The sequence below is a fragment of the Phascolarctos cinereus genome, unplaced genomic scaffold, assembly GCF_003287225.1.
Source record: "Phascolarctos cinereus isolate Bilbo 61053 unplaced genomic scaffold, phaCin_HiC Scaffold_9;HRSCAF=440, whole genome shotgun sequence".
NCBI lineage: Eukaryota > Metazoa > Chordata > Mammalia > Diprotodontia > Phascolarctidae > Phascolarctos > Phascolarctos cinereus.
The window spans coordinates 111,791,002-111,818,411 of record NW_027556402.1 but is presented as its reverse complement, the minus strand read 5'-3'; the positions used below and the strand labels follow the sequence as shown (position 1 = coordinate 111,818,411).

Here is a 27,410-nt window from a genome sequence, read left to right as displayed (position 1 = left end):
CCCCCACCCCACCCTGAGCACTTATCCATATCCTAAGGGTCTATGCTGTGCGAGTGTTCCCAACTCCAATCTGTGGTTACATGAGAGACTCATCCCTCCATCCTCTTCCTCACGCTGCTTGCCTCTCTTCACCATACCATCCTTTTGTTCCTGCATCATCAACCTCTGTATCCATTCCTACTTGTCTCTGTTTTCTCTTACTCCCTTTGTGGTTATTAAAGTGTGATTGCCTCCTTTTCTCTGCCACCAATCGCGGTTTTTCAGAGTGAGTACCTGAAGAACTAGGTGCTCCTGCCCCCTTTTCACAATTTCATAAATTAATGATCGATTCAGCTATCTTAACCAAGCCCAAGTTCCCTTCCAAGTTCTTGGAAGAGAGAGCACACATTCATAGCCCTTAGGTGGAACAGGTACATGTTCTTTGGCATCACCATTCCAGTAGTGCCCTTTGGGAAAGACGTCAGAGTGCTTGAGCTGCCCTCCACACCAATCCTGTGTGCCCTGCATGATCCTCACCTGGGGTGTGGTTGAAAGAATGTTGGGTTTGGGGTCAGAAGGCCTGGGTTTGAGTCCTGAGTCTGAGAGTTATGTCATAACTTTGGGTAAGTCAGTCAGCCTCTTTGAGCCTGAGTGTATCAGTAAAATGAAGGAGTTGGACTCAGCGACCTCTAAAGGTCCCTTCCAGATCTAAATCTATACTCCCGTGACCCCTTCTACTCCTGGGCAACGGCAGAAAACTGAATACCTTCCTCCAAGTCCATGGTTGATTAACAGACAAAGTCAGGGCTGTATACTCTCTGTGGGCAAAATGTCAAGAGGCAAAAATCCATCAAATCCCAGAGGTTACTGGGAAGAAAGAGAAAACTGCACCTGAATGGGATTGGGAGAGGAGAAGGAGGAGGTCAGAGAACTATTGTGCTTTCCAAAATTAAATTGTTTTCCACACTTTGACACAAGGTAGGTATATTTATGGGGGGAGGGTAGGGGAGGGAGTTCTATTAAAATTGATGAGTTACTATCTCTTGTTTCTAGAGCTTAGCATTGTGCCTGACATAGTAGGGGTCTGATACATGCTTCTTGACTCCTCTGAACCACTTTTTTAAAAAAAAGAACCATAGCTTTTAGAAATTTAAAAGTGCTTCGAGGTGATCCGATCCAACCAACACTTTCATTTTACAAATGAGGAAACTGAGACCCAGAGAGATCATGCAAATTAAAATGACCTTTGTGTAATTTTTGTAGGACGTAAAATGGAGTGTCTCCATGTGCCATGTTTCAATAGTGCAATTTATCTCTGAAGCAGGCATTCAGGCATTATGGCTAGAGCTGCAGTCCTGTGCATCCATCCATCCATCCATCCATCCATCCATCCATCCATCCATCCATCCATCCATCCACCCAGGGACATTAAAGAACAGAGCGGAGGGCTGCCTGAGCAAAGTGTGTTGGCCTCCTGGCTTAGGCAAGGCAGCCTTCAAGACCAGCTCCTGCAAACTCAAAATTGACCTTACTAATTGAGAGAAAAGCAGGAGCACATAGACTCCTTAGTCTGGGAGGATGTTTTTGGCCTACTGTCCATAGGGAATGAACTTTGAATAATGATTTCCCAGTAGTAGTGATGGATTTGTGTTCAAGGCAGAGATGAGTCTTTTATTAGCCAGCACTGTAGGGGTCATCTAGTTCAATCCCTTTATTTTTAAAAAATTTATTCTGAACTTAAACACCAAAATACACACAGGACACAAAAGAGGTTTCTGTATGAAACTGAATTTCCATTTCATAAGCTTGCTTTAAATATGTGTGTGTGTGTGTATATATATATATATATATTATATATATATATATAATATATACATATATATATGTACACACACACACATATATATACATACAATATAAAATTCTATAGTCCAACTTTTTTTTATTTTGTAGACAAACTGAAGGCCAGAGAGTTTTTCTTTAATTCTGACCTTTTTTGAGGTGGTCAGAAAGGGTGAATTTATGGCCATACAACAGTTTGGTATGTTTTTTAATATCGTTTTTTACTTAATTAGCCATAAACGAGTTATAGAAAAGCTTGGGTCTTTACTCTTATGTGAAAACTCACCTGATAGGGAAAAGTAGACTCTCAGATCTAAACAGACAGCCTTGCCAGAGAGCCCTAATGGAGGGCCAAATCAGGATTCTCTGATAAATATGAGAAAGCATGAGAAGTTGGTCCATTAGCTACATGCAACTTTGTGCATCAACACATCGTAAGATTTCATTTTTGCACATGAAAGGGCAGCATCCATGCATGGCCAATGTTACAAAAATAGACCATTGATGTACCTTTTCTTGGTGGTTCTTCTGAACCAAGGGGAAATGTAAATTAGCTTGAAGAGTCTAAGAAAATGCCTGTAAGGTCTGTTTATTTATTATTATTATTATTGAGTGTGTTTATTTGAATTATTTTATTTGGTGGTGTAGTGGATAGAGTGCTGGGCCTGGAGTCAGGAAGACCAGTGTTCAGATCTGGCCTCAGAAACTTACTAGTGGTATGACTCTGGGCAAGTCATTTAAAAACCTTTGTTTGCCTCAGTTTCTTTATCTGTAAAATAATAGCATATATCTCCTAGGGTTATTGTGAGAATCCAGTGAGATAATTCTAAAGCTCTTAGCACAGTGCTAGGCACATGGTAAGTGCTACAGAAATGTCATCATTGTTGTTATTGTTTCTTTTTTGTGTGTTTATTCTAATGATTTCCTTTGAGTAGGTGGTACAGTAGAGAGTCTGGGCCTGGGTAATTCTCAGATCTACCTTTCCTACCCCAATCTCACATCTCTAACTCCCTTTCAAACACCTAGAACTTGATGTCCAGTAGACATCAACTCAATGACTAAAACATTCTCTTTTCCCCAAAATCTTCCTCTCTCTTACCTTACATAGTACTGTAAAAGGCAACACTACCTTTCCAGGCCCTCAGACTCACATCCTGGATATCTCACTATCTCTCACCTACCCGCCCCCACCCCCCACCATAGCCGATCTATTGCTAAGGCCTGTCAATTTTACCTTTGCAACATCTCTTCAATATGCCCCCTTCTCTCCTCTGATACTGTTGCCATCTTGGTACAGGCCCTTATCACCTCCCACCTGGATTACTGCAATAGCCTGCCTCTAGTCTCTCTGCACTCTAATCCATCCTCTATTCAGCCACTAAAATGAGTTTCCTAAAGTGCAGGTCTGATCATGTACTCCTCACTAAATTCAATAAAAGGCTCTGTTTGCCTTCAAGAGCAAATACAAAATCCTCTCTTTGGCGTTCAAAGCCCTTCACAACGTAGCCCTCTCCTGCTTTCCAAGTCTCCTTACACCTTAGTCCCCAACATGGACTCTTCAGTCCAGGGACACTGGCCTCCAGGCCGTTTCATGAATAAGACATTCCATCTCTCTCTGCTCTGGCTATTCTCTCCAGCTGCCCCCATATCTGGAATGCTCTCCCTCCTCTACTCCAAGTATTGACCTCTCTGGCTTCCTTTAAATCTCAGCTAAAATCCCACCTTCTACAGGAAGTCTTCCCCAATCCTTAATTCTAGCGCCTTTGCTGGGGCAGTGAGGCGGTACAGCGGCTAGAGCTCTGGCCTTGGAGCTAGCAGGACCTGATTTCAAATCTGACCTCAGACACTTGACACTTAGTAGCTGTGTGACCCTGGGCAAGTCACTTAACCCCAATTGCCTCATCAAAAGGGAAAAAAAATTCTAGTGCCTTCTCTCTGCTACTTTGTTGCTGTTTACTCTGTATATATTTCCTTTGTACATATTTGTTTTGCATGTTATCTCCCCAGTTAGATTATAAACTCCTTGAAGGCAAGGACTCTTTCCTCTTTTTCTATCCTCGGAATTTAGCACAATGCCTGGCTCATGGTAGGCACTTAATAAATGTTTATTGATTAATTGGAGTCAGGAAGATCTGAATCAAAATCCAGCCTCAGACACTTCCTAGCTGTGTGATCCTGGATAAGTCACTTAACCTCAGGCTGCCTCAGTTTCCTCAACAAATGGGAATAATAATAGCACTTACCTCACAGAGCTGTTGTCAGCACAAATAAGAAAATATTTGTGAAGTGTTTAGCCGGTGCCTGGAACATAGTAGGTTCCTCTTCTCTTCCTCTCAGCGCCACATGTGCGGTTTGCATAATATGCAATTTGTATTTTAAAGAGGCAGCGTAGGTGGCACCGAGTATAGAGTAGCGGGCCTGGACTCAGAAAGACCTGAGTTCAAATCCAGCCTTAGACACTTTAATAGCTATGTGATCTTGGGCAACTCAAAACCAGTTTGCCTCAGTTTCCTCATCTGTTAAACAGGGATAATAACACCTCCCTCCCAGGGTTATTGTGAGGATCAAATAAGATAGTTGTAAATCTCTTAGCATACTGCCTGGCACATAGTAGGTGCTATGTAAATGCTTGCCATTAATTAGTAGTAGTAGTAGAAATGAAGCTATCAGAAACCAACATCAGTCTATGGCCCAAGTGAAAGTGACAAGTCTAAAACATCTGAGAAACAACTATTAATCAGCTCAATGATTTTACAGAATCACAAAATGCCATGTGGTAGGGCCAAATTCATTAAAACCAGAGGCCATCAAAGCCAACCAGACTTGACCAAGAATTCCTACTACATGACCCATAGGTGTGAGGCTCTCAGCTGAAGGAGCCCTCTCAAGGCAACTTGCTCCCAAGGCTGACCTTAGAGGCCATCCCGTCCTGTACTCTTATTGTACAAATAAGGAAACTGAGGCCCTGGCAGGTCAAGTCACTTGCCTAAGATCACATAGGCAGCATCAGAGATGGAATCTGAATAACTTACTCAGATTCTTTGACTCCAGAGCCAGAGATTTAATTTTTCTCAACATCAGTCCTAAATTTGCCCCTTTGGAGCACCTACATTTTGCTCTTAATTCTTTCCTTTGAGGTCACAAAGACCATGATTAATTACTCTTTTGCACAATGCCCTGCAGTGTTTGAAAACAGCTCTTGTGCCCCCTGCCTCCCTCCCCCCAAATTTTCTCTTCTAGGCTAAACAACCATCCCAGTTCATTCAACTGCTCATTGAAATGACTTTGAGGACCTTCATCCCCCTAGCTGTCCTCCTCTGGACATCCCCTAGCTTATTCTTGATATCCAGTCTTGGATTTTCCATTGTGCTGTAATGTACATGATCTCATTTGAGAAAACTGTTCATTTTTGAAACGGAAATATTCACATTATTTGCTTAACTGAAGCAGTTTGACATGTAGAGGACAAAATTAGATATACTCTCATGCTTCTAAATCAAGGACACTTGGTCAAAAATGAATGTTTTGTCCTGTTCTACAGAGAGTGATCAACAAACCTGGATCTCCAGGGACTGTCTCAGATTTGTGGTATTCTAAGATGTATTTCTTAAAAAGCTGCCAGTGTGTCCCATTGGCTTTCCATCTCTGCAATATGGCAGCTATGAATAGGCCTGGAATCCCTTTTCTAGTTTTTTCTCAAGTGTATGATACTATGGCTTGAATTTAGCTGTTGTTTAGTCATTTCCAGCCATGTCTGACTCTTTGTAACCCCATTTGGGGTTTTCTTGGCAGAGATAATGGAGCGGTTTGCCATTTCCTTCTCCAGCTCATTTGACAGATGAGGAACTGAGGGCCAAAGTTAAAACAACTCGCCCTAGTTCAAGAATCTGACACCCTATTTACAGTTACTACACTGTATCAATACCACAAGGTAATGTTGTTTGTCCTTCATTTTTGAAGAGGACCAATGACATTGTAGGGTGCTGTCTTGCTTGCTTGTACATTGGATTTAACCGAGGCAGAACTGCACAAAGTCGTCAGCCTCACTCTCTCTTCCTGAGTCATCATAGTCCAGTGGCAGGACAAAAGTCAAGAGGACTTCGAGATGGCCTGGGATGCAGTGGATGACCATGGTGTCTTTGATGCCTGATCAGGCTCTAGGAGCTCCACAGCACCTGCTTCGTCCACCTTCATGGTTGTTGGTACAAATTGGTCTTATCTGCCCATTCTGTCGGGGGAAGTCTTCACGTGCTCGGGGTAGAGACTCCACTAACTCACTGATGGGTCTGAGGCCCATTGGTTACCCTCAACATGGTTTAGCCTATCTGCCGAGATGATTTACTAGGATGTAGTGTCATGCGAAGGCACCACGGTACCAAAAGAGCTCAGGATTCAGACTTGGAGGACCTTCTATCCTGGGCCTCAGTTTCTTTATCTGCAAAGTGAGGGGACTGATAGAATAAGAGCTGGAATGGCCCCTATGGTGGGGGGAGAGGAGAGGGAGAAAAAAGGGAAATGATAGGGAACAAGCATGAAATTTTTTTTCCAGCCAAAGGCAAGGTTTATTAGAATATTAATCGGGGGTGGGTGAAATTTAAAGAATCCCCCATATTGGCCCGAGTCTTAAGGAATCTAAGCATTTGTACTGCTAATGCAAGTGGGCCAGATTTTAAGGAATCTGAGTACCTTAGTGGAGACAAGATGAATCTTATATACAGAAAGCCTGTGGGAAGGGTCTAGAAGTGGCCAAGTAGTCTGGGGTGACTGGAGGAGGAGTCTGAGGAGCTGGATGGGAATGGCCAGTAAGCTGGGATGACTGTGAGGTAACAGAACTCCAGGGACCCAGACCACTTTTGGCCAAGGGAGAATGGAGTCTAGATAGGATTAAGGGTGGGAAGTGGCCAACAGAATTGGGAGATTGGGGTTTAGCCACAATGAAAGACCAGTTAAGTGGATTACAGTCTCGAGCAAATGCCAGAGATTTGGGAAAGTCCAGGTATTTTCCTTTTTGGGGTCCAGATTCCAAAGACATGGTCTTTTCCTTTTAGGGGTTCAGCTCTCATCCCCATCATTCTCCCCTCAAATAAATGGGACCCAAATTCTTTTGGGGTAAGGGGTGAAGGTCTTGGCTTCTGAAACTGCTTCCTGCTGGCAAGGGGCATAGAACTATCCCTACCTTGAGAGGGTCCCGGGGAGTAGGTTGACTGGAACTGAGCATAGGCTGCATCCAGAGGATGATAGGGGGACATGGGCTGGTACACACTGTTTGCTACCAACTAGAGGGAACAAGCATTAATTAAGTGTCTACCATGTGCCAGGCACTCTACTTAAGTGCTTTATGAATTTTAGGAAATTTTAAATTTTGGAATATCCAAAGTTGTGTGAAATTTTCAAATACTAAAATTATGAAATTCTAGAATACCAAAAATTATGATACTTTTGTTATCCCTACATTTTTAAAAAGTACAGATCGCTGAATTCTACTCCCTCATTTTTGAACTAGATGATCTGTAAAAATTCCCCTCCAGTTTTAAATTTATGATTCCCTAATTCTTCCAAACAACTGGAAAGTTCAAGTCAAGGATTACAGCCTAAGAAAGAAAAAAGAAGCCAGAGTATAGCCAACCTTTTTTAATTAGAGTATATTGTACTTCCAAACTGGATACACTATAAATTGGCAATGCAACATAAGATGCAACGTAGGAATATACCAGTTACTGTCAAAATGACCCTGTACAGCCTTAGAATGCAAAAAGCTTTATACAATACAAATTTTCAGTAATGTACACAAACCTCGACAGCGTGATCTTTTGAACATAATACAAGTTAAAAAAAGGACCGAAGGAAGAAAGAAAGTGCTGAGAACTTTAACTGCATTACCGTATGGAAAAATAAGTTAGCCTTCATCAAAGAATGCATAGTGAAAACAGGGATGACATTAGTTGGTGGTTGGATTCCTCCCAAAATGTTAATGTTTTTTGTTTTCTGGGTTTTTTTTTTAAATAGGGAAAGGATTCTCTGTGGGGACACAGCCTTCCCTGAGCTTCAAAATGCATACCAATTCATGGGACGGCTCATCTAGGCGAATCCTGAAAATTTCTGTAAATACTCTCCTTTATTAACAATAACAATAATAATAATAATAATATAAAAAAACCAAACAAACTCCAAACACACCTTTTTTTTTCTCACTCAGAAAACTTTTATAATTTATCAGAAAGGGGAGGGGGAATCTTTCCAAAGTGCTAAACAAAGTTGCCCAATTACATTAAGCGTGACTAGGCCGTTCAAAAATACGGGTTCCGTGGCAAACAGAGAAATGCATGGCATTTGAGTGTTGAGGTTGTCTCCTTCCCCTTGAGCTCGGCTCGGGCTCTGCCTCTTGGCCCAACTTCCTATTGCACGGCCAGGTTCCGGTCAGACCTGCTCCTAACGATCCTAGCCAGCCAGGTCTCCCCTTTTCAGGGTGCCCCTGTCAGTGTGGTAGTGTGATCTGCCTCTGTGGAAAGGTCCTGGGCATGGCCAGTCCCTCTCGTATTAGCCTTTTGCCACCGAACGGGTCACTTTGAAAGCAGACTATTGCACAGTGGCAAGTTCTCCTCCATTACATGGGGAATTCAAAGAATTGCTTCTTAAAAATAAGGCTTCCTCCACCTTCCTCCCCCATCCCCCACACCCACCCTCACCCAGTCCCTGCCCCAGCTGCCCCGGAATTTCTTGGAGTGTATGTACTGCATTTTCAACTGAGAAACATTGCCATGGCAAGGTCAAATCCCAGGCCTCCAATGGCCACTTGCTAAGAACAAAACTGAGGAAAAAATGGCTGGGGGAGGTGGGGGGGAGGAGCAGACAGGAGCCTCATCCTCCTTACCTTCTGAAGCCCTCCCTCCAGCCCCAGTCCACCTTTCTCCTTAGTGTAAACAGGCTCACCTAGTGCACAGAACAGGCTTTCCCCCAGGGGACTGGAACACACCTGCCAGGGGGTGGGGAAAGGTAAGAGACTGGGGGAGGGGCAGCCTACAGTGAGGATTAGACAGTACAGTCATCTGGCTACCTGTAGAACTGTACCAAGTTCAAGGTGGCAGTCAGTAAAGGGAATTGCCTGGAGGAAGAAAAATCAGAGCTACTTTATTTTTCCTGGTGAAACAGATGAAAAAAACAAACAAAAAACAAAACAAAAAAAAACCCAAAACAAACCCAAACCAAATCCCAATTCTAGGCTAGCACACTGTGGGAAAACAGCAACACAATAAGAAAGCATCCCTCCTGTACACCAGCTCCTTTCAAGAGATAAATAATATATATATATATATATATATATATAAAAATTCATTTTCTAGACTTCCCATTACTATACAAAGCAATTTCTTTCCTGCTCTTTAGGCCTGTTTCACACTGGAAATCCTGTTGTCTTAAAAATACAAAAGCAATGAAAATACTCGAAGATTCTCTTTTAAAATCACCTGTTGCCTTCCCAGATCAACGAAGGGTTCCGCAACCAATCCATATCCGATTCTTGCTACAATAAAGTGCTGCGTAGACGTTGTCATTTTAATGACCACAACATAAGAGCTTTAAATAAGTCTAAAGTTAGCTTCCTAGCAGGGGACGTCCTACCAGGCATTAACCAAATGGAATACCGTTTTTACCGATAACATGGAGGAGAATATACATGTAGCCAGAAGATCTGCAAATACAACTGAGACTTTTTTTTTTTTTGCTGGGGGTAGGGCTGGGGGTGGGGAGGGGCATAGAACTGAACAGTATGTTCAAACAGCACCTTTTGTCGTGTCTTTACAGTTTAAAGGAGTTTTAAATTAACTTTTCTGACACAGTCTCCATCCCAAAGAAGAGGTCCATTTTTTCCTCTTTTCTTTTCCTTTCCTTTCCTTTCCTTCCCTTTTGTTTTTCAGATGAGAAACACAAGCTAGTGCAAGTCTAAAAGCACTGTGCAAACCTGCCTTTTGTTTTTTTAGTCTGAGCATTTATACCCAGAATTTATCCAAACCCCATTTCACTCCCCTTGACTGGTTATAACCAACATCCAATTTTTCACTCATACCAAATGGTTCCTGCAAACCAAACGATAACCATTGCATTAATGTGGGATGTATCTGATCGGCCCTTTCAAAAAGTCACACTCTCTGGAGCCCTTACCATAAAGATCGTATCCATGGGTGTGCATGCACGCGGGTGTGTGCGTGGACGCCCACGTGCGGTATGTTTGGTGCCATCAGCTGCTGTGCTGAGTTATTTCTTCCAGATGGACTGCCCCATCCCCTCACCTTCACAGCCAGTGAAGATCAGAGGGTGAGGTTCGATGTTCTATTAGAAATCTCAGGCAATACTGAAGAGGCTGGTCAATCCCTTCATCAGCTTAAGCCCTGGGCCCTACAATCCTGGTGCTCAGAACCATAGAGGGGAAGGTGTTGAAGGACCCTGGGGAAAGAGGCAAGGGCAATGTACCAACCCATCGAGGAAAACAAGTTCCTCCTCAGGAAATAAGCCAGGACAAAGAACAGGCAACAGAAACAGCAAGGCCCGGGAGCTGACACATTCTCGCTTTGCCAGTAAGCACTCACACTCACTCACGCAGCCAACTCACCCAAACAAAATGAAAATGCACCAGTATGTCACCTTACAAGTGCTGATTGCCATTGAGGACACTCTCGTCAGCCTTTGACTGACGAGGCAAAATTTCTTCAAGAAAAAAGCGAGGGGCAGGGAAGGGGGTGGGGGGAAGACATGCCTCTGAAGGTAGAAGAATGCAACAGGTCACCTCTCCGAAGGCTGAATCAAGCAGCTTTCGTGTCAATGCAATAAGCACGCTCAGAGGGCCGCTTCTCTAAACCTCATGAACGATATACAGTACACAGGGTGCAGACCCCCGTCTGTCTCTGGGTTTTGCAGCAACATATACCTGCTGGAGCTGTGGTGTGTGTGTGTGAGTGTGTGTGTGTGTTGGTTTTTGGTACAGAAACAAGGCTGCCCTCAGACAGTCTCTGCCCTTTCTGTTAATCCGAGATAGGCAAGGAAGGAGTGTTTAGGTGAGGTGATGCTAGGAGGTGCAGTCTGAGGTCGGGGAGGGTGGAATGTGAGATCCGAGTGGTTCTTGGGGTAAAGCATCGTCAAGGGAATAAGATGGGCAAAATCTGAGTTCCGATACTTATCAAAGCGCAAAGAGGAGCCGTTGACAGCCAAGGCCTTGAACGCCAGGTTGGGTTCTGAGCTGCTGCCGTGGGCAGCTGACAGTGCCACTGTCTGCAAGGCCTGGGAGGCGGACATGATCGAGAGGGGAGACAAAAGGTTCCGGGACCTCCCCACCACAAGGAGGGGACCCCCAGGAGCAGGGTCCTTGGGGGCCAGACTCTGGCCCTTCTTCTCCTCCTCCACACAGTCCCCCCCACTCTGGTGTTTCTTCACGTGGCGGCTGAAGACAAACGGGTGGGTGGTCTTGAACAGGCACTCATCGCAGCTGAAGGTCTGGCGTGGGGCGTGTTTCAGCTTCTTGTGCAGGTTGAGATTGTCTTTGCGCTTGCAGCTGTAGCTGCACTGGTCACAGTGGAAGGGCCGCTCCCCGGTGTGGACACGCACATGCTCGATGAGCTTGTTGGCTGTCTTGGACAGGTAGCCACACTGGTCGCATTTGTAGTGGTTGCCAAGGCGATGCTCCCGAATGTGCATCTCCAGCTCCAGCTGGTTGGCCTTGACCATCTGGCAGATCCGGCACTTGTACTCCATCTTGTAGTGGGTCTTCAGGTGGCACTCCATGGCTGCGGGGCGGTTGGTGGAGTAAATGCAAAATGGGCACCTGCCAAGGGATGAGATGACAGGGGAGGTTCAGCTGGCGGCTGCCTCCACCCCCAAACCTCCCCGGCTCTTTCCTACACACCACCTTCCAACCCCTTCAGCCCAGCCCAGCTGCCTCTTGGGGTGGATTTCCTTTGGGTCCCTCCCTTCATCTTTCACTGCAAATAAAGTACGCCCTGACCTAGGTAAGCTCGGCCCAAGTCGGGCCTCTTGGCTGGAAGTGGACACCCTGGCCATCGTGAGGGGGAGAAAAGGACTGAGAGCAGATGCAGGTAGCTTCCCTCCCTTACCTCTCCTCTGCTCTCCCCACCCCCACCCCACCCCCACAGGTATCGGTCCTTCAAGGTAGGGGGAATAAAGAACACAGTGTCAACTTGTCATGCACCACACCAGGCACACACAGGAGGGGAGAGCTCACAGGGGGAAGAGCTACTTCTAGCATTCCAAAAAGTCACACAAAGGGTGGAATCGTGCTTATGACAGGGACTGTTAGAAGCAGAACACTTTCTCTGTGCGTGCTCACAAAACTCATGGGTTAGAGCCACGGCTTTCTCAAGGGAAAGGAAGAGAAAAAAAGCAAGAAGTCTGGGAGGAAGGAGAAAAGAAGGGGGCTCACCACATGCCTTAGGGGTGGGAGGCAAGAGGCATGACCACTGTTTGGTAGCCTGAGGATATCAGGCTCCCAACTCCATTAGATAATGTCAACTAGACTGGGAGCTTTCTGAGCACAGGGACCATGTTTTTTACTTCTTCTGTGTCTTTCCTTGCCTGGCCTTTCCATCTCAACAGTTCTGAGCATAGAGGAGGGACTCTCTCTCTCTCTCTCTCTCTCTCTCTCTCTCTCTCTCTATATATATATATATATATGTGTGTGTGTATATACATATATATATGTGTATCTATATGTGTACATATATACATATATAGACATACATACATCTCTCTCTCTCTCTCTCAAATATGTACATATATGCAGAAAAAAGTCCTTTAAGCCCTTTGAACTGGATGCTGGGAGAGATGAGATTCAACCCCAGCTCTGTTAGTTCTCCAGCTGAAGCTCGGTGTCCTGAGCTAAGTCATTCTCCATTCTCTGCCTCAGTTTCCTCATCCTACAAAGTAAGGATTCTACCTCCTCCCCCCTCACCTCTCAGAAAGGTTTGGAGCAGGGGTCGAGGCCACGATTATGGCCTCCTTTCCGTCCCTCCTCTTAAATCTGCTGCGGGAAGCGAATGGTTTGTATGACGGCATGGGATCGGCACTCACTCAAACAAGATCTCAGAGACGAAGCCCAGAGTGCCTTCTACAAGTCACTGCCTAGGACTCCTCAGCAGAAAACACGCTAGGCAGCCTCTACTCCCAGAAGGAAGCAGGAGCAGTAGAATGGAAGCTTCCTGAAGGCAGAGACCCTCTTGCTTTTGCCTTTGTATTCCCCAGTTCTAGCATATTTCTGGTACACAGAGGCAGTTAATGACTGTCTGTTGAATTCAAGTGTGTACGAAAGAAAAGCCCATTCTGTACTGAGGGGCCCACAGGATCCTGAACCACAAGCTGGGCTTTCCCTGAAGGAGATGAAAACTGACGACTGTTCTGAGCTAGGCCCCTGCCCCTCTAAAAAGAGTAATACTATCATCAAATTTGATCTGTAAAACTAATGAAACAATCGGATTGGATCTGTAACATGAAGAGCCTATAGAAAACAGCAGCCCCATCTCCAAAACAACAATTTTGCTGTTGGTACTACATTTTGTTTTAAGGACATTTCTGCGACTCATGGCTCAATCTTTCTTTTGCAGCTCAAGCAAAGTGGTAAGGTTATTTTTTTTTCTTCTGTGCTCCCATTATTAATTTTAAACACACCCTTCTCAGGCAAATTAATTCTCTGGCATGGCAAGAAAAAAAACAAAACAAAACAAAACAAAAACAGAGACTCACTGTATAGCCAGAAGGCATTAGCAATTTTTTCAAAGAATTCTTCTACTTGGTCATCCTAGAACATAAACTAGTACACAGGGGATTGTTAGCACCGCCCGGGAAGTGTCTGTACAACAGAAGAATCAGAGTTGATTGTGCATTCTCCCCCATCAGATCTAGAGGCTCCTGATTTCTAGGGCCCTCTGAGAAGGCCAACTGGCAAAGCCACAAATATCAGGTGCCAACACATTAACGTGTGTGATTGGGCTATTGGGAAAAGGGCAGTGCGCACTAGTCCAATCACAGAAAAAAAAGAAATACTTGCATATACTTAAGAAGGAGGAGGGGTGTTTGTGTATGTGTGTGTGTGTGTGTGTGTGCACGCGCAAATGGCAGCCAATTCCTGAGCAAGCCTTGGGTGTAATCCTGACAACATGGCCAATCCATCCTCCACCCTCAGCTCTCTTGAATCATAAAATAAACCCCCAGTTCCTTTAAGATGACCCTCCATCCACTAACCCTCCCAACTCCTCCCCCTCCCCAACTTGCTTCCCAAACCCCTTCAACACCCACCCCCACCATAACAAAATCTTGCTTAAGAAAAAGAATATTGTGTATCTTTTCTTACATGCTATGTGCTAACAGACAGGTGAGGTAAGTGCTAAGAAGAAATATTTTATCCTAGCCTCTGCTTGGGCCAGCTAGGTGGGTGAGGGAAGAAGCCCTGGGGAAACATGTGTACATGCATATGCGTGTGCATGTGTATATATGCATGCAGGCACTGTGTTGTATGTCTATGTACATGCAGGTATGCATGTGTGTACACACGTGCATGAGGTCACGTAGTCAGAGCTCTGCTTAAGCACTGATTCCTAGCCTCACCAAGCTTTTCCTGTTCATCTTCTCTGCCCTTTGTTCCATGGAATCAGGCTGAACTCTACAGAATGGTGGGGTTTTTTGTCCTTTTTCTAGGTTGTTTTCTAAGTTGGGAGTATCTTGTGGGCATGAGCTATACTTTTGGTATCAAAGTATGGACCTGGACTTTATGACTCTAAGATAAGAACTGTAGTCAAATCTTTTCTGGCCTTCCTTCAGTAGCAGTTGGCCTACTGGTGGGAGGCCAGACACACAGTAGGCCCCATCGTTATTTGTTGGTTTGACTGGCACACAGTAGGCACACAGAAAATTCTGGTTAATGATGATAAATACAACCAAGGACCCTTGGGAGGGTGTGCCTGGAGATGACATCTCTTTGAATGCTTAAGTCTACACCTTTCCTTTCTTGGGGAAGAATGGTTGCCCTAGGGGTTGCAGGGATCCACTGGGCATAGCTCTATCACCGAGACACATTCCTACCTGTTCTACTTGCTGCTATGACTGAATTTAAAAAAATATATATATATATATATATATATATATTTGCTCAACAGATAATGTCAGGCCTTCTAAACAACAAGAGAGATGCATTAGGGATGGGACTTTTTTTTTGTGATAATGAGATAGAAAGGCTGTTGTACTGATAGAAACAGGTAGGGGGGACCCTGTACCCTGTAATCACTAAAAGTCACTCCAAATAAAAGTCCCGTAGTATAAGGAATAAGAGAGGCAGCTGCATAGTGAGAAGGGCACCGGATTTGGAATTGGAGAACCTGGACTATAATCTTGGTTCTTCTCCAGTGTGACTGTGGGTAAATCACTTAACCTTCCTGGGTCTCAGTTTCCTCATCTGTAAAATGTGGAGGGTGGGATTAGGTGACCTCTAACGTTCCTTCCAGCTCTAAGTTAATGATTCTCTCATTGATGTCATCCTCGTGAACGGACGGATGGCTGACGCAGCCTAACTCGCCTCCCCGTCCCTCTGTACCTCGTCTGGCCTGCTCCTGGGAGCTCTGCGGAATCCATGGCCATCTAAGGCCCCACAAAGGACAGTCCCCACCCACACCAGGCGGAGAGGATGGTGTGCCCTGACGCTGCCCCCCCTCGCAGCCTGTCCAGCCCAGTCTCTGCCCGCAGGGTAGGGGATTGAACAACGCAGTAAAAGGTTCGGTACTTGCTTTCCTTACTTGAGCCCACCAGTGGGGACAGTGTGGCATTTCTTGTGCTCCAGCAGCTGCTCGGGAGTCTTCATAAACTTGTGGCACACGTCACACTCAAACATCCGTGTGATAAGGTGGATCTGCAGGTGGCGTTCAAACATGTTCTTCGTCTTGCAGACGAAGTTGCAGAAAACACATTCGAACCCTGAAAGGACCAACGTGTGTGTAGGTTGGGGGAGAGGTGCAGAGGAGAGGAGAGCATGAGAAGGGGCTGGTCACACTGCTTGTACCCCCCAGGGTCCCTCTTCTTGCCTGTTCTACATCACCACCTCCAGTTGTACCTCCTAGGCTGAGAGAAGACTGGAGTATGACTTGAGCATCCGCCCTCGCCCTCAGACACTGGCTCACATAAGAATCAACCCCAAAAGTAATAATAATTTAAAAAAAAAACCATAGCAGTCAAAATTAGACTCTCAGAGCTGGAAGGGAATGAACTTGGAGGTCATCTACTCCACCCTGCACCTGAACAAAAATCCCCTTCACAACAAACAAACATCCCCTGCCATTGGCCTTTCAGCCTCCCAGGCCTGCTGCCTCGTTGCCATCGGCCGGGCCTTATTTTCAAGCCTCCATTAATCTGCTGGATGGCGGCTGACAACAACAGGATGGGCAGATAAGGGGCTCAGGGTGTCCCGTCTCCCTTTACCTTTCTCTGACTTTTCTTCTGTGTTCATTAAGGGCTGGCTCCCAGGCACTACGGAAATGACCAGTAGGTTGTTCCCTCCCTTGTTTTTCTGGGTGATGTCCGAGTCATCTTTGCTGTTAGCTGAATCACTAAGTGCCGACAGAGAAGATGAAGAAGGACTGTTGGATTCACTGGGAGTCTTCCTCTCTTCCCCTGAAGGATAAGACAAGCAGATGCCCCATTATTCAGCAAGGCAAGATCGAACACAGCAAATCAAAAATGTATACACACACACACACACACACACACACACACACACACACACACACACACAAAGGGCAGTGGGGTTCCGGCGGGGGCTAGGGAATCTGGCGGCGAGGATGGAGGGGAGCAAGCATCTTCCCTGCCTCTGCTGGCTTGGAGGTTGGGGCCTGGGGCAGAGGAGTGGCTAAAGGATGTGTCTATACATAGATGCTAGTGATGTCAAATCCTAGAAGGGCGTGGCTGCTACAGTGATGGAGGAAAGGAAAGAAACACTTATTAAATGCCTACTATGTGCCAGGCACTGTGCTAAGTGCTTTACAAATATGATCTCACTTGGTCCTCACAACATCCCTGGGAGGTAGGTGCCATTATCATCTCCATTTTACAGTTGAAGAAGCTGAGGCAGGCAGCTTGCCCAGGGACACACAGCTAGCGAGGACCCGCGGCCAGAGCTGAGCTGAGGTCTTCCTCTAGGCCACCTCGCTGCCTCTACTGGCTGCAGAACAATCCAATTGTGATGTGACTTCCCTGGCTCAGATCACACCATCCCCAGCATCTCCTTCCTGCACCGCAGGCCTCCCAGTAGGAATACTTCTGTGATGCTGCTCTCGAGGTCTGGGAAGCACTAGGCGTTGGGTGAGTTTGGAGGTGAGCAGGTGATGAGGAGATGGTGCCATCCGAGAGGAGCAGGAGGGTGGGGACCTAGAGGAGGACCCCTGGATCACAGAGGCAAAGCTGGGAGTGACTTCAGAAGGCATCCAAGTTAGCCATCTGATGTTACAGAAGGGAAGGGGACCAAGGCCTGGCAAGATGCAGGGATCTGCCCCAGGTCACTCAGGAGGCGGCTGAATATGGATTTATATGGAAGTGAATAAAAGAGGTTGCAGGAAAAAAACCCCACTCTGAAGGAGAAGGGCTCTTCAAAAGGGCACAGAAGAGGCAGAAGCTCCTTGGACAAAAGCAATTTTGGTTCCATGCCGCCATGGTGTAGAAAGCATCTGTGCCCAGTTCTAGCTCGCTACTGAAGATGGACATGAGGCTGCATTTTGACTGCTCTCACTGTTTTTTGTCTCTTTCCATATACACAGGTATTCATTTGTTTTTACTCTGAATTTCATAAATACCAGCTGCCCAAAATGAATATTTCCAAACACTAAGTAATACACAAAGAGAGGATTATATGTGACAACATGAATTTCCATTATGTACATAGTACTTTAAAAAAGCATATAATAAAGGCAACATATTACTTTCAAACCTGTCCTGCTTGTTTGTGCTTCCTTCTGAACTTCCTCTGTTCTCTTCTGTGCATATCTATCTATAAAAATAAGCTTTGTTATTGCCTTTTTTCCTTTCAGTCACTTCTAGACTTCTAGACTCACCCCTATCCACCTAAGCCCTACAAAGAAGGGCTGAAACAAATATAAAACAGTCAAGCAAAAGTCCCTAAGAGGGACAATGCATGCAACGTTCCATACCTGCAATCCTCCAACCCATTTCCCCCTTTTAACCATAACCTTTGATTCTTGATTCAGCAACTACTAGAATTTCTCCTAATTGAGGCCACATTAATGAGAGGTGATGAACAATGATAATTGATGGAACTTTGATCCAGGTTAAGTTGCCTAGGAATTGTGACTTGGGGCTTGTGCTCAAGGACTATCTAAACCCTATTTCCCAATGACAGAAGAAAGCACAGCTGACACTCTAAGTCTAAATATTGGTTTCTAGAAATCTCCATTCTAGGCGCAAGCATTGGAAAACGTATCTTGTAGGAAGAGTGAGGAATGATGGATGGATGGATGGATGGATGGATGGATGGATGGATGGATGGATGGCTTAAATGCTGGACAGTAGTAGCAATAAAATGTAAGAGAGCCCCAAGGAAGGCTTCCAATGCATTGAGTAGATCACCTGTAGAGGACGTGGTTAAGAATCACACAGAATGGGGGCAGCTAGGTGGTGCAGTGGATAGAGCACTGGCTCTGAAAGTCAGGAGGACCTGAGTTCAAAACCAGCCTCAGACCAAACACTTGACACTTACTAGCTGTGTGACCCTGGGCAAGTCACTTAACCCCAATTGCCTTAAAAAAAAGCTTAAAAAAAAAGAATCACACAGAATAAGGTGTGGAGGGACTGTGAGATGTACAGTACAATAATAACAACAACAGTTAGCATTTATATAGCACTCAATGCATTTTACATGATTATTTCACTTAATCTTCACAAGAACCCTGTGAGGTGCTCTTATCCCCAATTTTACAGATGAAGAGACAGGCTAAGAGAGATTTAAGTGATGTATCCAAGGCCATAAAGTTCATTGAATGTCCAAGACAGGATTTTTTGTTTGTTTGTTTTGGTGAGGCAATCGGGGTTAAGTGACTTGCCCAGAGTCACACAGCTAGTGAGTGTTATGTGTCTGAGGCTGGATTTGAACTCAGGTCCTCCTGATTCCAGGGCCAGTGCTCTATCCACTGTGCCACCTAGCTGCTCCGCTAAGGCAGGATTTGAACTCAGTTGTTTTGGCCTCATGTCTAGTTCTCCATTGCAGGGAGTACCTACAATGTTGAGATCCCAGATCCATGGAAGGACTGAAGTGAAGTACCTTGAAGCTAACTCCTTGAAGCCAACCATCTGTAAGATGGTTCTCTTTTTTAGTTCCCTTCCTGGCAGTCTGGCTCAGACTTAAGACTGAATTGATCAATAGGAAACAAGGCTTCTTTGGAGGTTCTCTCACACTCTTAGGTCTTCTTATGCCTGCCTGGCCAGAATTCTCAGATAAGGTACCAGTGAGGAAGGGTAGACTCAGTATTCGTAGGGATCTCTGATGCCAAGGTGGGCGGGTACTTCTTCCAATGATCTTGATTGTCACTGATTCCTGCCCATCCTTCCTGGTCGACACTTGATCATTTCTTCCCCTAAGTTCATCACATAGGTTCCACCCAATATGTTTAAGCCTTTTCTTGCCTTCTCCTGAAATCATGAGGACACCAATGGAGCACACAGCTCCCTCAGTCTTGCCACGGGCTGGCCCATCTTCTTTGTGGATTGTTCATTTCTTTGATGACTTTCTGTCTTCTACTTTTTCTTTGCAGTCCCTTCTTTGTGATATGCTGCAGCTTGCTCACACCCCAAATGCATCTCTCCTTTATCTTCTGAGTAATACTCATTTTTAGTTCTTTGGAGATTCTAGTGTTACATGATACAGCCACACCACCACTAGTAGAGTATTAAAAAGATGAGCCTTTCTTCTGGCACTTGCTTCCTTCTTTCTGAATACTGAGAATGCTCTCTTTGTAAAATACTAGAGGAAATTAGGACTCTAGGGTATTTTGAAGGAGTAATTAATTTAATATCAGTACTGCCAATCTATTATGGATTCTACTTACCAGTACAGCTGTATTTTAGAAATGAACAGAACATTTTCTGTGAGGTACTGAATACATCTCTAGAATTGTTTTGCCAAATCCATCTTTTGAGGCTAGCTTATCCAATAAATGATTGCTTTAAATTGCTTTTGAGAACTAAATTTTTTTTAACATTTCAATTACTATCTTTAAAAACAGGCCTGTATGCCCTAAAGCTTACTGACATTAGACACAGCTACCGAATGATAACAAATTAATAAATTTGTAAAAGTGCTGAGGTCAAATGCTATCACAAGAAGGAAAAACATTCCAGATTTTCCTTATTCTCAACCCAATAGTTCTGGCTATGTCTTCCCACCTATTTCCTTAAGCTGATGACTCATATTTCTATAGTTCTTTATAATCTACAAGTCTCTTTCTTCACAATCCTGGGAGGGAGCTAAGACAAATATTATTATCTCCATTTAACAGATGAAAACACTGGATTTTGGAAAGTTAAATAATTTGTCATCTTGGCATCCAGAACTAAGACTCAAACCCAGGTCTTCTGATCTAATGCTTTTTCTTTAATGCTGTATCTTTTTTTTTTTTTTAGTGAGGCAACTGGAGTTAAGTGATTTGTCCAGAGTCACACAGCTAGGAAGCATTACCTGTCTGAGGCTGGATTCGAACTGAGGTCCTCCTGACTCCAGGGCCCATGCTCTATTCACTGTGCCCCCAGCTGCCCCTCTACTGATCTATCTTTATCCTGCCTGTGTGTGTGTGTGTGTGTGTGGCAGATAAGAAGAGGAAGGCACATTTTAATATATCCTTTAAAAGTGGTGTTGACGCCTTATAATGCTGCTATTGACTTACACATTCAAGTACCTTTTATCGAGTACTGACTATGTGCCAGGAAGGGAGTGTGCTTGGTGCCAACTAACATTTTCCTCATAAGCCAGCAGTGACATGTCAGGTCATTTCAGCATATAGATATTATCCAGTGCATGAATCAGGTCCACCAAATCTAAATTTGTATCATCAGTCGACAAGTGCTAATTGAACGTCTATTACGTGCCAGATGCCAGAGATATGAAGATAAAAGTGAAACAATCCCTGCCCCCAAGGAGCTTATTTTAAAAAAAGAGGAGACAGATTCACAAGGACAGAATATACCGTATGTACATATGCATGTATGTATATATGTATGTATGTATGTATGTGTGCATGTACATATAAACAGAACAGACAATGTTGCAACAGCAGGGCTACCATATGTATAAACAGATACAGATCGACATGCATATCACACATAACATATAATGAAAATGATCTGGACAACCTCTGAAGTCCTTTCCACTTCTAAAACAGTGTGATCTGATTCTGATGGGAGCCCCAGGGTAGTGCAGAAGGAGATTGATCCTTGGAGTGGAAGCCAGCAGGCCTAGACTCCAGTTCCTGCTTTGCCACTAACATCCTGTGTGGATCTGAGCAAGTCACTTGCCCTCTCTGGGTCTCAGTTTCCTTATCTGTAAAATGAGGAGCCTAATTTTCTCTCTCAAAGCCACAGTTATCTATAAAATGGGGACAATACTAGAGATGAGTATGGGGCAGCGGGACAAAGGTCACAGAATCTCAGAGATGACATCCAAAGACCACTGAGTCCAAAGGATACTTGATCAAGAATCTCTACAATGTTCCCAACCAGTAGCTGTCCAGCTGTCATTGGACTTAAGAGTCCGGGGAGATGGAGGTGGAGGAGGAAATCATGGCTCTGACACGCTGACCTGAATCAAAGAATCAGAGTTAGAGCCAGCAGGGGCCTTAGAAGTCACCTATTCCAATATGCCCATTTTACATATGAGGAAACTGTGGCTAAGGTCACATAGCTACTAAGTAGCAGAGATGGCATTTGAATTGCAGTCCTTGTTCCAAATCCAAGGCTCTTCCCATTTCACCATGCTGGGTCTCAGTTCCTTTTTCTTTAAAATACTGATAATAAAGATATCTGCAATACCTACCTCACAAGGTTGTCGTAAGGAAAGTACTTTATAAAAATCTTAAAGCACCATATAGATCTGAGTTGGAATTGAGAATACTGGTAGAGGTAACAGAAAATGACGCTAATTCAGCCCTCTGCTCAGTGAAGAGCCCAAACCTAGGAACAAGGAGGTAGGAGTGAGGGAGGTGGGGGGGATGGGAGGGCTGGGGCTTGGTGCTCAGGAAATGACCACATTTAAGACTGGTCAGTGGTTAGCAACAGATGTCCTCTATGGATATAGGTTAAATTTGAATCCAACTCTTCCTAAATACACAATCCTAGTCATAACAGATGGCATAGTCCCCTGGGAGGTAGTTCCTGCTGGGTACAGCCATATTTGTGTGAGGGTACAAAAGAGGATGGAGAGAGGGTGGTGAGCTGAAGAAAGGAAGCTGGGATGTTTAAAAGGCCCACTGCCATAGAGCAAGTCTGGTTTTCTTCCACTCATCACAGAAATGCTCACTTTAATTTTCACATGGGCACCCCACCTCACTTGCTGTGTATAATACTAACATGGTCGTGGTCAGAAAGCTACTTGTAAAGAATGACTCTCTCTCTCTGCCCCCCAACCCTCTCTCTCCCATCCAGCCCTCTCTCCTGTCTGTCTCTCCCTCTCCCTCCCCCCTCCTGTATCTCTCTCTCTCTCTCTCTCTCTCTCTCTCTCTCTCTCTCTCTCTCTCTCTCTCTCTCTCTCTCTCTCTCTCTCCTTCCCCTCCCTCTCTCCTGTGTGTCTCTCTGTCTTCCCCTTTATCTCTCTCTTCCTCCCTTTTTCTCTCTCCCTCCGCCCCCTCCACCCCGCCCTCTCTCCTGTCTGACTCTCCCTTTCCCTCTCCTCTCCTGTATATCTCTCTGCTTCTGTCTCCTTCTCTCTGGGACTCCAAGTTTTATCTGCTCAATTTACTGCCACAAACAAGCTTTTATTACTGTTGGCACCACAGAGCCTCAGAAGCACAAGACAGATTCTTGTTGGCCTCACACGTCATCTGCACAACCATCAGGGAAATTCCAGCTCCAGGGTCTCACTGATCCAGATGATGGGATATAAAGGGGCTGACCCAACACAGAGGGCTAGCAGTTAGCAAACTGGGTTTTAATGTGTGAGCGTTTCAAATGTGAGGGGAGCTCATCTTCCTTCTCCCTTAATGACTTCCACGTCTGTGTCATTTGTAACCATCATTTCTGAGATGGTAATTGCATCGTGGAGTCAAAATGTTAAGATCATTAAGTGGAGGAAGTTAACCAGACTGGTGAGAGGGGGAATGAAAGGGTATCTATCACTGGCCAGCTCTTTGCCATGGCCTGTAGAGAAACAGAACAGTTACAGGAGGTTTGGGGTTTTCTTCTCCAACCCCTGACCTCACTGGCTTCATTAGAAGAAAGGCCACAGATGGTATGCTGGACCATGGTGAGGGCTGAAAACTCAGAGGGGAGGATCAGAATGTCTCAGGACTAGAAAAAAGCAGGGCCACAGAAACCTCAAAACAAGAAGTTTTGAACTCACCACTGACTGGAAGATTTCATTTGGGCCTCAGCCAGCAAAACCCAGCTCTAGAGACCAGCAGCTTGAGAGCAGCTCTCCACCTGGCTTGGGCCTGGTGGCTTCCACGGCTTAACAATCTTACAAGCCAGCAAGGGGCAATCCACGCCTGGCAATCAGCTCAGGGCTGCTCAAGTCAGTTCTGCAAGGGGATGGCAGTGCTCTTGTCCTTCAAAATGTGGGCACCTCCTTAGCTTTGCAGGGAGCATGCAACATGACCCTCTGCTTGGCATATGGTGAGGTGAAGGTATCCCAGAGGAAGCAAAGGCCAGTCTCTGGCGGAGATGGGAGGGACACAGCTGAAAAGTCAGAGGGGTCTGGTTTCCCTTTATGAGATGAGAGGAGGCTGGGGATGGGAGGGGAAGAGGCACCCAGGGAAGGAAAAGAACGGGGTTGCTTGGGATGACAACCTGCAGCATGCTTTCCACCTCTTGGCAGGAAGGTGGAGGACTACAGGTGCAGAGTGAGGCATACTCAGATGTAGCCATTACGTTTATTTGTTTTCCTTACCTGACTTCTTTGTTATATGAGGGTTCTTTGGGGAAGTATGGGAGGAGAGGAGAGGGTCATTGGGAAGTGAGATCAATATCTTAAAAAGAGAACATAAACAAAACAATTTGGGGAGGTAGAAAAAGCAATGGTCACCTGTGTGCTTGGCGCTGATGTGAGCCTTAATATCAGCTTCCTCCATGGTGACAAAGTCGCACGCCGTGCAGCAGATTGAAAACATCCACTGTTCCTTGTCCACGTGGAGGGACATATGACTGACAAACTGGACGTTGAGCTCGGTCTCAAAACCACACACGTGACAACTAGAAGAGAGAATCCAGAGAAAGGGAGAGGAAAAGAGAGGACAGGAGGGAGAAATAGAAAGAAGGGTAAGAAATACCAAGTGCTTTTTTTTAGAATACACTTTTAATTAAATCTTTTTGTTTTTATATCACCTATATTTATTCTGCATTTATCCCCTTCGGGGCAGTGATCAGAGTGGCCCTGGAATTTTATCAGTATAGGGAACTCTCAGAAGAGGAACCCTCCCTCTGCCCATGCAGGCTGGATACTTCTCTAAGACTCACAGAGAGCTGACCTGAACACAGGCGCAGTGACTCAACAGTTAGTGTGTACCCGAGGTGGGTCCTGAACCCATCTATCCCTGGTCCTGAGGCTGTTTCTCGGTCCACTACACTATGTTGCCTCTCATGCCTTACAACAAAGAGTAAGAAAAGGAGAAAAGGCGTTCAAAGTCTGACGTTCTCACGAGCAGCGCTCCACACCCCATGTCTCCCAATTCGGTAAGACGCAGCTTTCTCGTAGCTTTTCTCTGGGGCCAAGCCTGGCCATAATTGGCAGCATTAGGGTTCCTCTGTTTTGTGTTGTTGCTCGCCATGGCTTTGTGTTAACAAAGAGAGAGCATCAGTTTCCATCTGTGCTCAGAAGGCCCCAACTTTACAAATGCCTCTTCTCCCCACCAAAAAAGACTTGAGTTTTTCCACTGGAAACATTCTTTTTTCTTCCACGCTGAAATGTCTCTGAAAAAGCGGCCACCCCGCCAAATGGATTACGTGCTGGCATAATACAACAATCCCATACATGCTATAATGATGCTAAATAATCATAAAGTTAATTAAAAACTACAGATTCCAGATGCTGCCCATCACCTAGCTGATTCCTCTGGGCGGGAAGATGTAGTGCAGCCCTGCCAAGATGCTGAACAGGGCAGGTACGCTGAGCAACCTGGAGCCCCGTGCAAACCCCAGGAGCCTCCTCTGGCTCCGGACAGCTCCCCCGTGTAAGGAATGGTGGTGCCGTGCACGCAGATCTGCACGGTGTGCCCAGAATGCCGGGGAGGTCTGTTATAGGACCTGCTAGAAGCCATACAGTTGTGAAAATAACTGGGATAATGGCACATCAAAGAGCCAGGCTCTTTGGCCTCCTCCCAGGGTTAGGCAGATGGAGGAAGGATCCAGAAACTTTGGTTTTATAGCAACCAAACTATCTGCCAGCTCCTGGACCTGTGCGTGCTTCTGGTTTGTGGGGAGAGCTTTACAAACATTACCTCATTTGGACACCACAACAACCCTGGGAGGTAGGTGTTATTTTATCCCCATTTTAGAGTTGAGAAAACGGAGGCAGACAGAGGTTAAGTGACTTGGCCAAGGTCACACTAGGAGGTATCTAAGGCCAGATGTGATCCGAGATCTTCCACTGGACCACTAGCTGCCTCTAAGACTCTTACTCTTAAGTGGGGTGGATATGAATCAAAAAGGGTAGGTATGATTTGTATGTAGCACTGTCCCCCTTATCCAAGGATTTTAAGAGTCATTCTTGCTACTTCTTTTTCCCTGCCAATCTTAGAAGGTACACTGATGTTGTGCTCAGCTGCACAGAGCTCTGACTTAGCACTTTGGGGCCTGACCTCACCAAGTCATTGGAGAGAGAGTTCCTTCTCCCCTGGGGCACACAAGAGCCACTGAACCAGGACCTGGAGCCAGACACCTCAGGCTGCAGGGCTTAAAGCATTTCAGGGGAGAAGGGAAGTCCAAGCATGGTTCAGACCACCCCTCAGAGCTGTGAGGCCCCTCACTGTCACTCACTAGCAGGCTGGCAGCCAAGAGCTGGGGCTCTTGGGGGCAGAGCCTGTCGCTGGCCCTCACCTGTAATAATAAGGGTGCTTCCTTCCATCACTGCCCTCTGAGGTGACGGCGCTGACAATGTCCTCGGTGTCAGTGCTCACCAGTTTCACAGCGTGGACAGTCAGGTGCTGGTTCAGGTTTGCACGGCACTTCGCCGCGTAGGGGCACAAGTGGCATTTGAATTTTCTCTCCTCTGCAGGACAAGGAGCACAAAGAAAGCAAACCCCAGCCCCCAAATCAGAAATTCAATCACATCCCCTTAGATGCCTCACTGCTGGAGTGCACACAAGGGAAGGGTTGAGTGTCATTTCAAGGAGGAAACCAGAACCCCCCGTAAGGGTGAATTTCTGAGAGTCTTGCTGAACAGGCAGGTATGTGGCCACTGGACCCATTTTCTGTAGCCCCTTGGGACTCTGCCTGTGTGGACATTTGGGGGGGATCCAGCCTCCTCTGTCGCTCAGTGTATTTGTGGCCATGCTTCTTAAGGGTTAAAGGCAGAGCAGGAGCAGGAAGAGAAGGGACAATGCCCACAGGATCACAACTTAGGCGCAAGCTGTGCCATTTTCTAAGCTCTGGTCGAGGTCAGCCAAGAGGATCAAAAACTGAATAGTATTAAACAAAATGGCCTGACTCATGGACAAATTTTATTTAAAATTTTCATTTTTCTTCTTCATTTCCAACATATAAAATGGAAAGTTTCAGTTGGTTTCTTAATGGACACCAGTATGTAAGTGAGACGAAGGCTCCAGGACTGAACCTGGAGTGGGGTGGGGGGAGGGGAGTGTCATTCTGGATTCATTTGCTTCATCAAACATCTGAAAATTAAAGTGGCTTGCTTCATTTTCCTGAGCTCTGGAAAAAAGTTTGACTGAACGGCAATGGAGTGCAAGGCCTTTCTTTAATTTTCCCCTCCTCTGCTGGGTAAGTTACTGGGTCTAACCAAGGAGAAAGTTCTGGCCTTACTTGACTCTGATGAGGATCAAATAAGTTAACAGAGGGGATGGTACTCTGAGAAAACTGGAAGACTTGTCCTTTCCATTATTGTTTCTACTTGTATTAGACTATCCTTGATTTAGAGCTGGAAGAGATCTTAGAGGCCATTAAGTCTTACTCCCCCATCTTACAAATGAGGACACTGAGGCTGAGAGGTAGCAAGTATCTGAGGCAGGATTTAAGCCAAGCCCAGAAGACTAGCCGCTGAGATGCTAAAACTATGAGTCTGACTAAAGAGGCAGCATGGAGCTGGCCTAAGCCATGCCTGTGGTACCAGACATTTCATCTCTCACTGTTCTAGGCAGCTCAGTTCTCTAAGTTGCCTTGGTAGG

General features: G+C 45.5%; 1 protein-coding gene across 4 annotated transcripts in view; it reads right to left on the bottom strand.

The window, feature by feature from the left end:
- Nucleotides 1-7,437: 7,437 nt before the first annotated feature.
- Nucleotides 7,438-27,410, bottom strand: part of ZNF827 (zinc finger protein 827) — a 253,072-nt gene continuing 233,099 nt past the window's right edge. The window contains exons 10-15 of one of the 4 annotated variants that reach the window (XM_020978296.2): nt 26,107-26,278; nt 24,098-24,264; nt 16,285-16,476; nt 15,606-15,783; nt 13,564-13,630; nt 11,545-11,632 (exon numbers count right to left, since the gene is read on the bottom strand). In XM_020978296.2, coding sequence (XP_020833955.1) covers nt 13,606-13,630; nt 15,606-15,783; nt 16,285-16,476; nt 24,098-24,264; nt 26,107-26,278 — 734 coding nt within the window. In that variant the 3' untranslated portion in view covers nt 11,545-11,632; nt 13,564-13,605. Of the gene's footprint in view, nt 11,633-13,563; nt 13,631-15,592; nt 15,784-16,284; nt 16,477-24,097; nt 24,265-26,106; nt 26,279-27,410 lie in introns of all 4 variants that reach the window. The other 3 variants (XM_020978295.2, XM_020978297.2, XM_020978298.2) reach the window with 3 other exon arrangements.